Source organism: Quercus lobata, chromosome 5 (genome assembly GCF_001633185.2).
Source record: "Quercus lobata isolate SW786 chromosome 5, ValleyOak3.0 Primary Assembly, whole genome shotgun sequence".
NCBI classification, from domain to species: domain Eukaryota; kingdom Viridiplantae; phylum Streptophyta; class Magnoliopsida; order Fagales; family Fagaceae; genus Quercus; species Quercus lobata.
This window is the reverse complement of record NC_044908.1, coordinates 81,804,443-81,819,489: the sequence shown is the minus strand read 5'-3', so window position 1 is coordinate 81,819,489 and position 15,047 is coordinate 81,804,443. Positions and strand designations below refer to the sequence as shown.

Here is a 15,047-nt window from a genome sequence, read left to right as displayed (position 1 = left end):
TGCTCTAAGAGCACCCATTAACGTGAAAATATAAGCCGAGATACTATTTAGGACACGTTTGATATACTGTAATAGACACTGTAATGTAATAGATATTCCTATGACATAACTATTCGGTTGTTTGGTTATATTTTTATTACAATGAATAGTTATTCCTTATGAATAGCTATTCTTCAAAATGAGGAATAACTATTCCTGATCAAAAGTACTGAATATCTATTCCTTCACCTTATATAATAACTTTTTAAAAAAATTTCCTAAAAAACCATTAGTTGCCACATTTTCAAAAGGAAAGAAAATAAATTTTCCTTCTTGTTAATTATTAGCTCTATTTTGAACACCCTAAAATACACTTATTTTAGGAAATTTGACTTAAAAATGATATAATTACATTTTTTTTATACTCTATTAAATTTTGGATGCATATATATTCAGGATTCTATTCCTAAATGGTCACCGAACTAATGAATAGTAATACTTATGACATTCCAACTTAATGTATTCTTTGTAATACTTATTTCTATTCTCATGTAATAATCATTATAGTGTACCAAACATACCCTTAATGTGTGACCAGTTATATTGGTCATCATTTTTGAATTATGAGCGTTTTGCTATCAATGCATTATGGCAGTTTGGATCTACACGCGACTTCATGAAAGTTCAAGCAGTTTGAATAGTCATTCATCACTGTATTCATTTCAGTTGGTGCGAACACCGAACTTAATTCACCTAATCTAGTCCAAATTAATACGTACACATTATACTTCCCAACAAGAAAAAGGAAAGTTCAAACCAAGCGTTAATTAAATTGTTTACAGTTTGGTGGAAAATATATATTGGATAATGCTAAGGCAGCCCCACAATAAGGATGGGCATTTAGATATGTAGTACGTGTAAGTAACTACCAGTCCATTGTGATTGGTCTGTGTAGAAAAAGTGCCATGTAAAAAATCGCAGATAGAGCAAAATCTTGATGGTGAAGATAGTTTTGGATATTTCCAGAGAACCCGGATCATTATCTAGAAAACATTAAAGTTATAGCTTAATTAGTAAAGAGTCGATGATCTTTCTTATTAAGTAACTGATTCAAACTATTTGTTTACCCTAACCATTGGAAAGAAACAACGAAATTGAAAGAAATTAAGGCTTTTGCCACTTTTTTTTTTTTTTTTTTTTTTTTTTTTTTTTGTGGAGAAACCAGGCTTTTGCCACTTAGTCAAATGGTTTGAATTAACTTTTTTTTAAAGGTGGTAAGTTCTCAATTAGTAGACCATAAAATTGTGTCAATCAATGGTTAGGGAAAATTTGTAACTAATATCACAAATTTTCGTACACCTGTAAACCAATATAGACATACATACACACTGTACAATGGAATGTGTTTGTACGTGTATGTGTGTATATATTTAAGACCAATTTTGACAATAAAATTCCATTCATATATATAAATATGTGTGTGTGTGAATGCTAAGAGGCATTTTAGTATTAGAAAACCCATAAAAATAACAAAATTATTACATATTGACTTAGAAAACCCAAAACTCTCAACAGTTTTGAAAGGTAACAGTATTTGCTTCTCTTCAACTAAAATTTTTAATTCTTATTCTAATTAACATTTTATTTTATATATAATTCAAGAGTTAAAAAGGGGAAGAGAGATTTAACTCTAAACATCTCTATTGAAAACTTCGTGTTAGTTAGTTGAGCTAAAACTTATAAAACTTTAGCATCACTATTCAACTTTTAAACATTAAAAAACTTTCCTTAGATATGAAATACTTTTTTCGTTACATGCAAAATATAGAAAATAAAGTATTATAAGGAAAATTTTTGATGGGAATAGGGGAGCAGTTGCCACCACTCAATCCTCCATAACTCCGCCATTTGTGTTGTAATGAGTTTGTATGAACATCAATACTAACTTATCACTTTAGTAGCTATGGGAAAAATTGCGAAAATTCTCCGCAGCGTTAAACTTAATAAACCTTTTCTTTGCTTATTGAAAATTATGTTTTCACTTAAAATTTTCTGATGTGTGAACATAAAGGGTATCAAATAGTTGGACCATTTGAGCGTGCTGAATGGAAAAAAACAAGTAGCGTTGGTATGAAGCACACCAATATTTCTGCAAAATAGAGTGAGAACACTAAGTCTACAACGTACGATGACATAAGTTTAGTCAAGAGAGAGTAAGTATTGTGATGAAAAAGACAATAGAGAGAGAGAGACTAGAAATCAAAAGATAAGGTAACGGTTAAGTCCTTTTCTAAGTCAAAACAGCAACATCAAGATAGAGCAAAATCTTGATGGTGAAGATAGTTTTGGATATTTCCAGAAAACCGGCCGGATCATTATCCAGAAAACATCAAAGTTATAGCTTAATTAGTAAAGAGTCGATGATCTTTCCTATTAAGTAACTGATTCAAACTATTTGTTCACCCTAACCATTGGAAAGAAACAACGAAATTGAAAGAAAGGCTTTTGCCACTTTTTTCTTTTTTTTTGGGAGAAACGAGGCTTTTGCTACTTAGTCAAATGGTTTGAATTAACTTTTATTTTTTAAAGGTGGTAAGTTTTCAATTAGTAAACCATAAAATGGTGTCAATCAATTGCGGAGCTAAGATTTGGCACAGAAGGCAAAATTTGTAACTAAATCACATATTTTCGTACACCCATAAACCAATATAGACATACATACACACTATACAATGGAATGTGCTTGTACACTTTTGAAAGGTAACAGTATTTGCTTCTCTTCAATTAAATTTTATTATTCTTATTCTTATTAACCTTTTATTTTATATATAATTCAATAGTTAAAAGGAGGGAAAGACATTTAAACCCTAAACATCTTTATTGAAAATTTAAAAAAGTGTCAGTTGAGCTAAAACCTATAAAGCTGTTAGCATCATTATTCAACTTTTAAACATTAAAAAACTTTCCTTAGATATGAAATAATTTCTTCGTTACAGGCAAAATATAGAAAATAAGGTATTATAAGGAAAATTTTTGGTGGGACTAGGGGAGCAATTGCCACCACTTGATCCTCCATAACTCCGCCATTTGTTTTAGTAATGAGTTCGTAGCTTTGTTTGAACATCAATACTAATTATCCCTTTAGTAGCCATGAAAAAAATTGTAAAAATTATCTGTAGCGTTAAACTTAATAAACCTTATCTTTGCTTATTGAAAATCATGTTTTCACTAAAAAATTTCTGATGTGTGAACATAAGGGTATCAAATAGTTGGACCATTTGAGCGTGCTGAATGGGAAAAAACGAGTAGCGTTGGTATGAAGCACACCAATATTTCTGCAAAATAGAGTGAGAACACTACGTCTACAACGTACGATGACATAAATTTAGTCAAGAGAGTAAGTATTGTGATGAAAAAGACAATAGAGAGAGAGACTAGAAATCAAAAGATAAGGTAACGGTTAAGTCCTTTTCTAAGTCAAAACAGCAACATCATACAAAGCCATTTTCTAATGGCCCTCACGGGAAAAAAAAATAAATATAAAAAATCCAAAGCTCTTTTTAGAGCACCGTCCATTTCTTTTGGAACATTATCTACCAGGATAATTAATATAATTAATCTCTTCTTGTTATTAATTTATAATTTCTTTTGATACCAACTCTTATGTTTTTTATAATCAACTTGGACTAAAAGAAAGTTAAACAAATGGATTCAAATTTAAACCTCGATTTTTTGTTAACCATTACTTGGGAGTTAAAGTTCAAAGGCATTCCCCTCCCTAATTTGTCAACCGAGAAAATACTCAAAAGAGAAGTTACTTCATTTACTTCTTGATTAAGAATGCCTACAATCATGGATATTGTTAATTTAGTCAATTTTTTTATTAATTCTTTTCAACTGCTTTTGTTTTGCTGGTGCACTTTTTTCTTGGTTGCCGTCCTGCATATTCGAGAATTACCTTCTATTTCCGTGGATGTTTCATAGTTTAACCATATACGTGCGTAAAATTCACATGTTGTGAGATATCTACAATATAAAACTGATGCATAAGATATCTTCATTACATGTATATAAATTGAGCTCAGTCTAATTCAATAATTTTTTCATAGATTTGATATATACATCTTCTCTTTAACAACGTGGGAAATCAAATTATATAGGATCATGTTCGGAGATGGATGCATGATATCTATATCCGATGAATGAGACACATTATAATTTTAAGCCAAATCTAGATGATTTCTATCCTCGATGTATGATATCTAAAAAAAAATTATGCTAGGACCTATAATTTTAAGCCAGTGATTTCTATCCTCGATCGCATGAAGCATCACACCCATTTCGTGTGTTGTTTCACCAGTAGTCAACTGAGCAGAATATTGACCTTTACAGTAATGAAAGCATAATTTTTTTTTTTTTTTGAGAAATTAATGAAAGCATAATTTGATTGTATGGTTTTGAACATAGGCACATGGCCTCTTTACTATCGTGTGGTATATGATATGGTAACCATCTAAATCAACCCCATTTACAATATCCATTTCTTTCTTTCATTTTTTTTTTGTTAAGAAAATAAATTCCCACTTTTTTTCCTTGTTAATTAGACAAATTTATTTCTCAAATATTCATCCAAATATAAATAAATTCTTATTGTACCATGCAATACAAGATAGGTTTGCGTATAATTTCAAATATTGGTATCTATGAAAGAAAAGCTTTGGGATCTATTCTATTTTGTGTGGATAAAGAGAGACAAATGGTCGGTCCATTAAAGAAAGCAAAAAGAATTAAGACTTCTGTTTAAACGATTAGAGTTAAGACTACTATTAACTAATAAGTCTAAATCCTAGGAAACACGAAAAAATTAAAAATATGGTAGTTGTCTATGTAATTGCGACGAAAGAGCACGACAATTGACTAAAGAATGTAACATGATATATACAGTATATGAACTTTATTCTATTCATGCATGTTTAATAATCCAAATGGCAGTTTAACTCATTCAACTAAAAAATGACAGTTTTTGATGATTTCATATTGTGATGGGACGTATAGAAAGCTCTCTTAGAATATTATTCGAATAACAAAGTATGTATAAAGTGAACAAGCAACCTTAAGATTCTCAATTATATATGTTGTACCACATTTCAAAGTTTTACAAAAAATAATTCCACTTTATTTTTGGCCAAATTCTATTCAGAAGGTAACCACACAAAAAAATTAACATTAGTCTAATGTAAAGAATCTAATTAATTGAAAGGAAGTAAATTTGAACAATCACTATTTCTAACAATAAACAAATCGAACTCATAAAATAAAATATTTGACTTGTGTTCAGTGTTCAGATACACTAGATGTCACATGATACAGACATGTCTCTAAAATTGATCATGTATTTGCGCTCTGTCTTAACCAATGCACTCAAACATTGGACATTAATTTTTCCCTAAAAAAAAACAAAAAAAAAAACAAATAAACAAACCTCATGCTTAGAAGGAAGTTTGACAAAAAAAATTGACCAAATTTGTATTTTCTGAAATTAACAATCTTAGCATATTCATAAGGTATCAAGTCATGTTAGCTATATTGTTACTATTTACGAAATTATAGATTATTGTAAAAAAAAACCTAATGATAAAAAGGCAAAGAATGCATAATCAAGAAATCAATGGCTCTGCATAGTTTTTGAGCTTGTAAAAGCTCAATCTTAGTTAGTCCAACAAAAATTTCATCAACTTTTTTCACAAAGTGTCAAGATATATGTGCTTTTTCATTTTTGATGAAGATGAGACGGAGGAAGCCGGGGTTTGGTTATGCTCTTTTACCGTATCTTTAATTAATTAATTTTTTTTTTTTTAATTTGAATCATAAAAGAATTTAATTTGATAATTCGATAGATATAAAAAGATAGAGAGATTTGAATCTTGAATGTCTCCGTTGGAAATACTAAGATATGTGAATTAATTAAGATATAACACTGTTGATAATATTTTTCACAATTGTTAAGATAACACATTATAATTAGCTCAACAAGAAGTGAAAAAGAAAAAAAAAAATTGTATCACTAAAATTGCTCTACCCAATTTTCCCACTAATCTATTCATTTAACAAGTGTTTGAATGAGAATCTTCACCTCCACCACATGTCATCTCCAAAAACGCATCACATATTTCATCCCATCATCAAAAATAACGTCCCAAACTACGCAATTAAGTTGTCCACCATTGGATTTGGATAGCCCATGTGCATGCACTATCTTAACTCTTAAGCGTTTTCATCATTAAATAACAAATTGCAAAGTTTGTAACAGATTTTATCTTTCAATTTTGTGGACGGTGGTGATAGCAAAAAGTCAATAAATTGTAGTTATGTGTTGTATTCACTATTCAGTGCTAATTTGCTTTAACTGAAGCAGCGTTTTGAGCCACCCTAATACTTTTCTACTGGGAAGACTGGGATTTAGTAGTTGTGTGACACATAATAATGGTCAACAAAAACGAGTAAATAAATAGTGATGCTATTTCTAAGAGGAAAACAAAAAGAATAGATAAGGTCAAGGTAACGGTTTTGCTACTTTTCCAAGTCCAATTTTGTTGCTTAGCAGCTAGCACCGTCCAATTCTCAGATGACTGCCACATGTCGAGTTTTCACCCGTTAATCTTATTATTTGTTTCATCCGGATATTCATAGTATATCTAACAAGGATTGTCTAAAATTTACAATGATTTTCCCATTATCTTTATGTGTTGGTCTCATGTAAGTGATTCTCCCATTGTCTAAAATTGCCAGCAAAGTTCAATAGAGATTGGATAATTTTGATGGGCTTTGGCTGGGGTCTAAACAAAGATATTGAGATGCCTCAACCTATGGCCCAACCAGAATTTTCACATTGTGAACACAAGCATCTCTGCTACCTTATGTACTTAAATTATTTTGAGGGGAGGCAATGCTACTCATCAATTTCGTGGATTAAGAAAATACCCATGTAAAATTTGTGCCAGGTGAAGCAATGGTACTCATCAATTTCATGCATTGTTCATACAAGTTCTGAGTTTGTTTGAGTTGCATTTAACATTATCACTATACCATCTATGAGGATCTACATATTAGGAAGTGCAATTTGTATGGGGTTAGATAACGATTGCATGAAACTACAGTATGGTGCGGTGATACACTGATCATTTTCTACGTTTCCACTGATAATTCTTCACATCCAATTACCAAAATTTATAGAAAAATGCTAAAGCTAATACAAATTTTATTATAAAAAAGTTCACAAATGTACATGTCAATGAATATGATTAGTGTCACCACAACAACATAAATAGACAAATTTCTTTCATTTTTGTAATGTGTTTAAAAATGGACACATTGGTTTGTAAAACTGTAATAAAATTTATAGTATACTAAGCATCACTCAAATTCATATTTCATTATCTTAATTTTGGGTAAGCAGCTTCGTTCCCAGAATGATAAAATAATATTTTTGGGAAATCATAACTTGCTTCCATATATTAATGTCAGTAGGCATTAAGGAGCTTCATATGATTAGTGACCTGTAATGTGACCCAAATAACTTTGGTTATGACTTATGAGAAAGCTGATTGAGAGCTCCCTGTACAGGTTTTTCTGCGTTGTCCATGCAAGAAAAAATAGAATCACTATAGCAAGCTTAAAGCAGAGATCAAAAGGAAAAATAAACAGTATTAAGCAATATGATGAACTCATTTTTATTGCACCAGCATAATTCATGATACAATGAATCACCAACAAAGAGCTAACTGCTTTAAATATAAAGGAATATACACCTCAAATGCTTTCCTATAATATAACTATTTCTGTTAATCACATCTATGAAATCACAACTTGACAAATTTCTCACGGTTTTGTATACATCCCTTGCATTAATGATGACAAATCATATTCTTTTCCTGATTGTGTTGGAGTGACTGAAGGTACTGGTGATGCTGCAGGAGCCCTATTCACTCTCATGCTTGTCAAACCATAGGTTGGAGCTACTGGCCCTACCATATACATGCTGCAACATAAATGACAAAGACTATGTTAGGTACACCCTGGGATTCTTAAGACTCCTGTAACAATCATGGTTGTTGTTATTTTGAGTTTAGATGAACTAGATAAACAAGCAACTCATAGGTAACCCAAGACATTAATTTCTGCATTGATTTTTCTCACATAAAACAACTCGTGGCTGTTTATGTCTGTGTGTGTTTATGAAACCCAGTCATTTTCTAAACGATCGCGCTGAACAAATTAGCCATACCTCCTTGAAAAGGGAACTGAATTCCCTGTCTGATACATGTGTTGGAGGTTTCCTATCTGGTACAAGAAAGCAACAAGTTAAAAGTTGGAGTTATAATCTAAAAGTAATGGGATGTAAGCTTTATTTATATGAACCAAGCATCTAAACCTGCATATATTTTTGTGGATCAGCTACAGGCATCATCATTCTGGGAACTTGATGGCCCATACTTCCCCAATTCTGATTGGGTATGAGAACAGCATCGGACTGAGGTTGATGTACAATGGCAGGAAGTGTTTGGGAGCCATTCGCCGAAGCAGCCATAAGGAATGATTGTTGTTGGCCTAGCATTGTCAGTTGTTGTTGATGGATTGAGAATGGTGATGCCATAGTGGACTGCATGAAATCCAGATCTGAAAAGGTTAGAGTGACATGACCATCTTTAAGTATAGAAACAACAAAAAAGTATAAACAAATAATAATCAGAACATCAATAATTCAGTCAAATTCACCTTGGTTTACGCCAAATATTACCATATTAATTTTAGATGCCAAAATTTCACATTCAAGCGACCCAGAACAGAATGTAAACTTGATATTTAACCCTTAACCCACTTACTTCACTAAAAACAATTATACAAAAAGAGAACATATATGCTCCAAAATAAAACTTCAAAAGAGTGTTTTGATCTTCTGCCAAGTCAGTTTCATGCTAAGACTGAATTTTTTACAGTCATCAGTCTTCAGAAGCAGCATGTTATGCCCTAAGTGCCCCATAATATCTACAGTGGCTTCTGAAGAATTTGTAAACAAATACCTTCTCGAAGAGGTTCATAACATCATTCTTCACATCTTTCCGGGGTTCCACTGATAAGGAATTTGTAACCAAGGGTGAATCTTTAAAAAGATCTTCAATTCCGTTCTTGGATTGTATCTTGCTTTCAACTGACTGTGATGGATCATTTTTCTCTGCTGTTAACTTTGCTTTGGGAGCTGCAAGTTGAGGGGGTTCAAGGTCAAGGATTACTATGGAAGAAAATTACCATAATCTAACAATTATAAGGAAGAAATTATTAAAGTGGAAACTGCAAGCTGGAAAAAACAATATTAGTGGCAAAAATTACTCCAACAATAACATAATTTCAAGAAACTTACAATGGAAACTGACCCATGCATTATCATCAACAGCAGATGTCTCAGAGCCTTTTTGTCCAGAATCGCCCATGGAGAGTAAATTGAAAAGTTCAGTTGCATAATCCACTTTGGGTGGTGGGACAGCAGGGGTACCAGTAACTGCCTGTTTTGCCAATTCAGCCTTTGTGACTACTGGTTCTGATTTCTGCAATCTTTCTTGTGTTTTTGGATCAGAAATGACCTGTACCTGTACATTAGCATCAAAAGTTTACTGGTGTTTCAAATATATATTAATTACAGTGAATGAGTTCTAGCTTAAATGACACTTCCTTCTCCCATAAGACTGGGTGGAGAGAAAAGTTGTAATGTCAAAACCCACTGAGTGCGTGTGTAATATATCAATCTAAAAGAATTAGATACTAATGGTGATACAAAATTCCATTTTCCATTAGATTTTTATCTTCAAATTAAATAGCTCATTGAGATGTTAAGACGTTGACCCCATATCACAGGTCATATACCTGATGGAGAGAAACCATATAAAGATTTCAAATCTTCAGAATAATTTTTTGAATGTGTGCATCCTTCAATGTTTTGAGTTGGTTTTGCCAAGAAAGTGAAAACCATTAGCTGGAGTTGGTCCCATAAAAGTATGGTCCTTGGAGGGGAGATAAGGTTACAATTCTATCCTTCAACATTATAGCATCATTTTTCACCAAAGCAAGTTCCAGTTCAGAAATAAGCCAAAGAATCCCCACTAATTTGTTCTAATGTGATAGGCCTTTAAACAATCCATTCACCATAAACCTTGACCTTGCATATTAATCTTTTACATTAATGTTTCCAAGAGTGTGAATGTGTTCTGAAATTTTCACACTTTTTTGTGTGTGTGTGTGCGTATTTCCTGAATAGCTCCCAACTGTCCATGCTTCCCGGCTAGCTGAAACTATATACTCTACCATGACAAAATTTAATGCCACTCGTATAAGATAACATTAATACAATTCTACGCTTGAGAATAAAGAAATCATAATAATATAGTCTAGCACCAAAAAAATATAACAAAGTAAAGCTAAACGCAATAACTTTCCCCTTGATGTAATATGATTTTCTTCTATTCAAATGGAGAAAAGAAAATGAACAATGACCGACCTGTTGGGATACTTCAACAGCTACAGGAATGCTACTTTTTGAAGTAGTTACCCTATTACTTGTTATGGGTGGACTAACAGCTTTCCTTTCAGAAGAATGTTCAATATTTTCTGTAAAAGCATGCCAACCGTTACTTCCAGGTCCTGGTCTATTAATTGAACCCTTCTCTTCACTCACCCTTGACGAAGATATTGCTTTTGCATCCCTTCGAACCCATCTTTTTTCTTGATACCTAGCATATATCAGCGCCCTAAATCGTAAGCCCAGAACAACCAAGAGCGTAATAATAGGACTGTTCTGTACCAATCAAAACAATAATACTCAACAGCTTGTCAAGTCATACTTTGTACGGATGAAATTTTCAATTGCAACTCTGTCATAATTAGGGGGCAATTCTGCTTCCCAATAGCTATTTGATTTCTCATTCCCCATAGCTGTTAGCAATGAAAAAGAAAACAAAAACAAAATGACTTTCAGCACCTTGTATCTTGACTTAGAAGTGACTTGACTTCAATTAAAAAAGACTCCTCAGCCAAAAAATAGGTGGTGCTTACATTGGATAAATGCGATCTGCTCGGGAAGCCATGTGTCTAGAGTTGCAGATCTCACCTGCATCAAAATAATTCAGAATAATTATAAGCATGTCACAGAGATGTACCTATCATTGCAAATGGTTAAAGCTTAATTTTAAAATGAGAAATAGAATGGGGTATTGATAATTAAAGAAAAAAGTTGTACTACCTTTGATATATGTACTCCAAGAGATCTGTGGATCCCTGAACATTGCATGCATATGAAAATTCCAAGATTCACACTAGCCCATCGTGGAGCTCTGTACTAGCAAGCAAGATATGGTTACAAACTAAAACTGCACAAACCATAGAAGTAATAAGTTACAAATAGCTAATTCTACATGAGTTCCATGTTCTTTTTTTCTTTTTTTCCCCTTCTCTTTGATAGGTTGGAATTCAAGTGGATAGTAAAAAGTATCAACATTGTCAACTCCTCTATTTTTATCATACAACACGTGTTGTTTCGAACTCATAAAACAACAACTTAGGAAGGTAATATATTGTTAACTCTCCTGGATACCTACTTGCTTTTGCAGTCAGCACATTCTCTGTTTTCTGGTAATTTAAGAAGACCCTCCAATGTCTGTAAACAAGGACACCAGATATGATGAAGTTCATTATAGATCATAAAGGTAGAGGAAAAGAGTGGTCACAGAAAGAAATTGGCCATATACAGAATTCAATATGTGGATAAGAAATCAAAACATAACATGCAGGGGCATAATGCAAGGAGAAGAATGATCACAGCAGGCCAAACTGGATTGAAAATCTCACATATACGTGCCCAAAAACAGAAATTTGAAGACTAAATGCAGCCTGTACATGTTTCAAGCCATGCTTAAAGACTGCCACAAAATAGACAGCCTTCTATTATCCTTGCAACAACTACGTAGTAGTGCCGTAAAGTGAGGCTATAGTTTATTTGAGTGGGCTTGATTATGTATTATAGGGAGAGATGGTGCATCGCATGATTTCATCAAATACCTATTTATAGTCAAAAGGGGCTTATATGTTTTCATGTCTCTCACCATTTTGCTTGCAAAGCATTTTGTTACTATCAGGTTACTAGTTTGAAATGTAAACCAATTGTAAGTGGCCATTATCACCAAATTTGAAAATTATAATATAAAAATGAAAACCCAGAGAATTCTTTGCAGATACAAAAAGAAAATATGACCTTTACTTTGTAAAACTACTAAGAAGGATGTATAAAGGCTAACAGACTCAAATCAATATTCTCCAGAAATGGAAATGCCTAATAGCAAGATTGTGGATAAATGGGCAGACGTAAACTTCAATCATCCATCATTGGCCCTCTATTAAATTTGATTAGAATCTTTAATAATGAGATAAGCTTTAGACGTAGCTTTTGAAATCAGCATATCACAGGTTAACCTTAAATTACATCCATGGCTGAACTAATGATCACCAACTAACCTTAGTAACCACATCCACATGTATTATTGTATAGTGTCCTCCACGGCTGAGGCAAGATGGATTGTGAATCAACACAACAGACTGCATTGTGTTACATGTTGGTACTTGATTTTTGCTTTTCACTCACATGGTAACTTGTAAATTTTTGCTTTTCACTCGCATCAGCAATTTTTTTTAATATATATTTTTTATTTCATTAAAATTTCATTTTCAACAAGAACTTAAAGCTGAAGAAAAAGGGTGCAAACAAGCTATTTCACCAGTCAGACCGTACATTCAGTGCACTGCATCCTATGCATGGGAACATAATTTTAGCATAATGCTGGGAAACTTGAATTATACATTGTGGTCAGTCTTAAAATCCATCAAGTGCTTTTCTTGCTAATATAACTCCCTCAAACACAAAGGAACAATTATTTCATGTATACACCAAAGGTAAACTAAATGAAAAAAATTTGAACCACAAGTATAGAGTGGGGGCGCATGCATGACATAGAGAGGAACAATTATTTCATGTAAGACACCTATGGTATACCTAAATGAGAAAAATTTTGAACCACAATAATAGAGTGGGGCAGAAAAAGAACTGAAAAAACAAGAAAAAAGGGCATATGGCCTGTTCAACTTGCGCTCACAAATGATTTAATGCCACCAACCAAACAACTCTGATAAAATATGTCTAAACAAATACATGAACCACATTATATTTTCTACTACTCTCCTTCAAATTACTTAGCCAAAAACAAATGAAAGAAAGCTTTCAGGCTCCATGGGCAAAATATCACATTGCTAAGGAAAGTGTAAGTATGATGGCTTATTAAGTACCTAAGCAAGGCTTGAGATTATGCTTAATGACCATAGTCCACTCCTCTCATTCTTCACAGGACTTAGCAAAGAAAAGAAAAATCTAACATGAGGCAATTTATTTGCTAACATAATTGAATTTATTGAAATCTATACATGTGGTCCACCACACAAAACCACAACTGAAATAGTGGGCCTTCATTCCAAACACCCTGACATCACCAAGACACCAATAACTTTCTCAGCTACAAATGAAGTAATGAACTAAATACAGACTTGTTTTATGTTTTTTGGGGTATATAAATGACCAGACATAAGACAGAACGATACTAGTATCATATAACCAATTCTGTTTTGAAAAAAGATGGTCCAACCCATTATATTATCTTATCATTTTTTTATGCCCATGACTTATGGGCAAGTTGATTTAAAGGACCTCTTAACTGTAATATCAAGTTGAAAAAACCCATAATTCTTGTTGCAGACCCAATTAGGATCTCGGCCAAAACCAGATGCAAATTAATCATGAAAGCATTTATATTTGCCATATTATTGAGCTTGAAGCCAAACCCATCATCAGAACAATAGTTTTGAATCATGTTTAGCTTAAAATCCATTATTCTTCAACCAACCAAAAAACAAAAATAACCATATGAAAACAAACCCATCAGCACAGGAAACTCTCAACTAAGCTTAAAATCCACACTTGTTCAAGCAACCCATAAACAAATTCAACATAAAAATTCGAACTTTGTAAGAGATGAAGAGAAAGAGAGACCTTCCTGTGCTTGGCATTAAGCTCTTTAGAAACGCTAGCCTTCTGGTTCATGATGAGAGAGACTGTTAAAATTCTCTCTGTGTTTCTCTTCTTCAAAGTTGCAAAAAGACACCCTTTTTGTTTTTGCTTTTACAACATTAGAATCAGAGAAAGCGTAAAGAGAAAGAGAAGGTTTAAGAAGAAGAGGAGAGAAATGAATGACTAAGAGAGAGAAAGAGAAGAGTGGGTTTTCCTTTTCTTGCTTTGCTTGAATGCTTCACCTTCTAAATTGTCTTTACTTTGTTGCTCTGTTATGTTCTGTCATTTTTAAAATATTTTTGATGGCCGTGTTGTGTTAATAATGTCAAGTGTTTGTTTAGACTTTTGGTGTACAGTAGACACGTAAGTGTTTGATGGAATTTTTCTTTCCTTTTTGGTGGGCAGACTCTAATGAGTAATGACAATAAGCTTTTTGTTCTTTGGTCATCAGTTCACGCGTGGCTGGCTGGCCTTGCTGTCTCTGGATTGCGACGGCGCCCTTCTCTTGGTTTATGTTTTCAACAAGGGAATAACTTAACCAATGATATATTTTAAGAAATATTGTAAAGAAAAAAGTAACCAAAATTATTTTGACAATTTTTTATTTATTTATGAAAGTGGTATAAAAATTTTCATAAAATAATTAATTAACAGATGTTCTAAAGCACCTGTAAGGACACATTTCTCTGGCGGCCCAATAAGGATGTTGGGCTCGCGCATGAAAGATCCCTCACAATATGATTTGTAGAGAGTGGGCTTGAAAAGCTAGCCGCTGGTCACGGGGCGGTGCCCGATCCTGGTTTCAGAGGAATTTATGTAGAAAAAAGGAGTTGGGCTTGAACATTTAAGCCCTAAAGCGTCGCACCCTATGGGATGGGGCTCCTCGGAGTTGATCTGAGGACCATTGTGG

The 15,047-nt window shown here is 33.0% G+C and overlaps 1 protein-coding gene across 3 annotated transcripts; it reads right to left on the bottom strand.

Moving 5' to 3' along the window:
* Window positions 1-7,685: 7,685 nt before the first annotated feature.
* Window positions 7,686-14,446, bottom strand: LOC115992459 (ADP-ribosylation factor GTPase-activating protein AGD5-like). 3 transcript variants are annotated; one of them, XM_031116655.1, is made up of 11 exons: window positions 14,120-14,446; window positions 11,625-11,683; window positions 11,270-11,360; window positions 11,083-11,137; window positions 10,872-10,962; window positions 10,529-10,760; window positions 9,398-9,617; window positions 9,060-9,235; window positions 8,411-8,638; window positions 8,264-8,319; window positions 7,686-8,017 (listed from the first exon to the last, which is right to left on the bottom strand). In XM_031116655.1, the coding sequence occupies exons 1-11, from the start codon at window positions 14,168-14,170 to the stop codon at window positions 7,858-7,860; spliced, it is 1,419 nt and encodes a 472-aa protein (XP_030972515.1). In that variant the 5' UTR covers window positions 14,171-14,446; the 3' UTR covers window positions 7,686-7,857. The 3 variants fall into 3 exon arrangements, with proteins under 3 accessions (XP_030972515.1, XP_030972514.1, XP_030972516.1); XM_031116654.1 differs by lacking the exon at window positions 14,120-14,446 and adding an exon at window positions 12,538-12,683; XM_031116656.1 differs by lacking the exon at window positions 14,120-14,446 and having other exon boundaries at window positions 11,270-11,396; window positions 11,625-11,665.
* Between the last annotated feature and the right edge of the window lie 601 nt (window positions 14,447-15,047).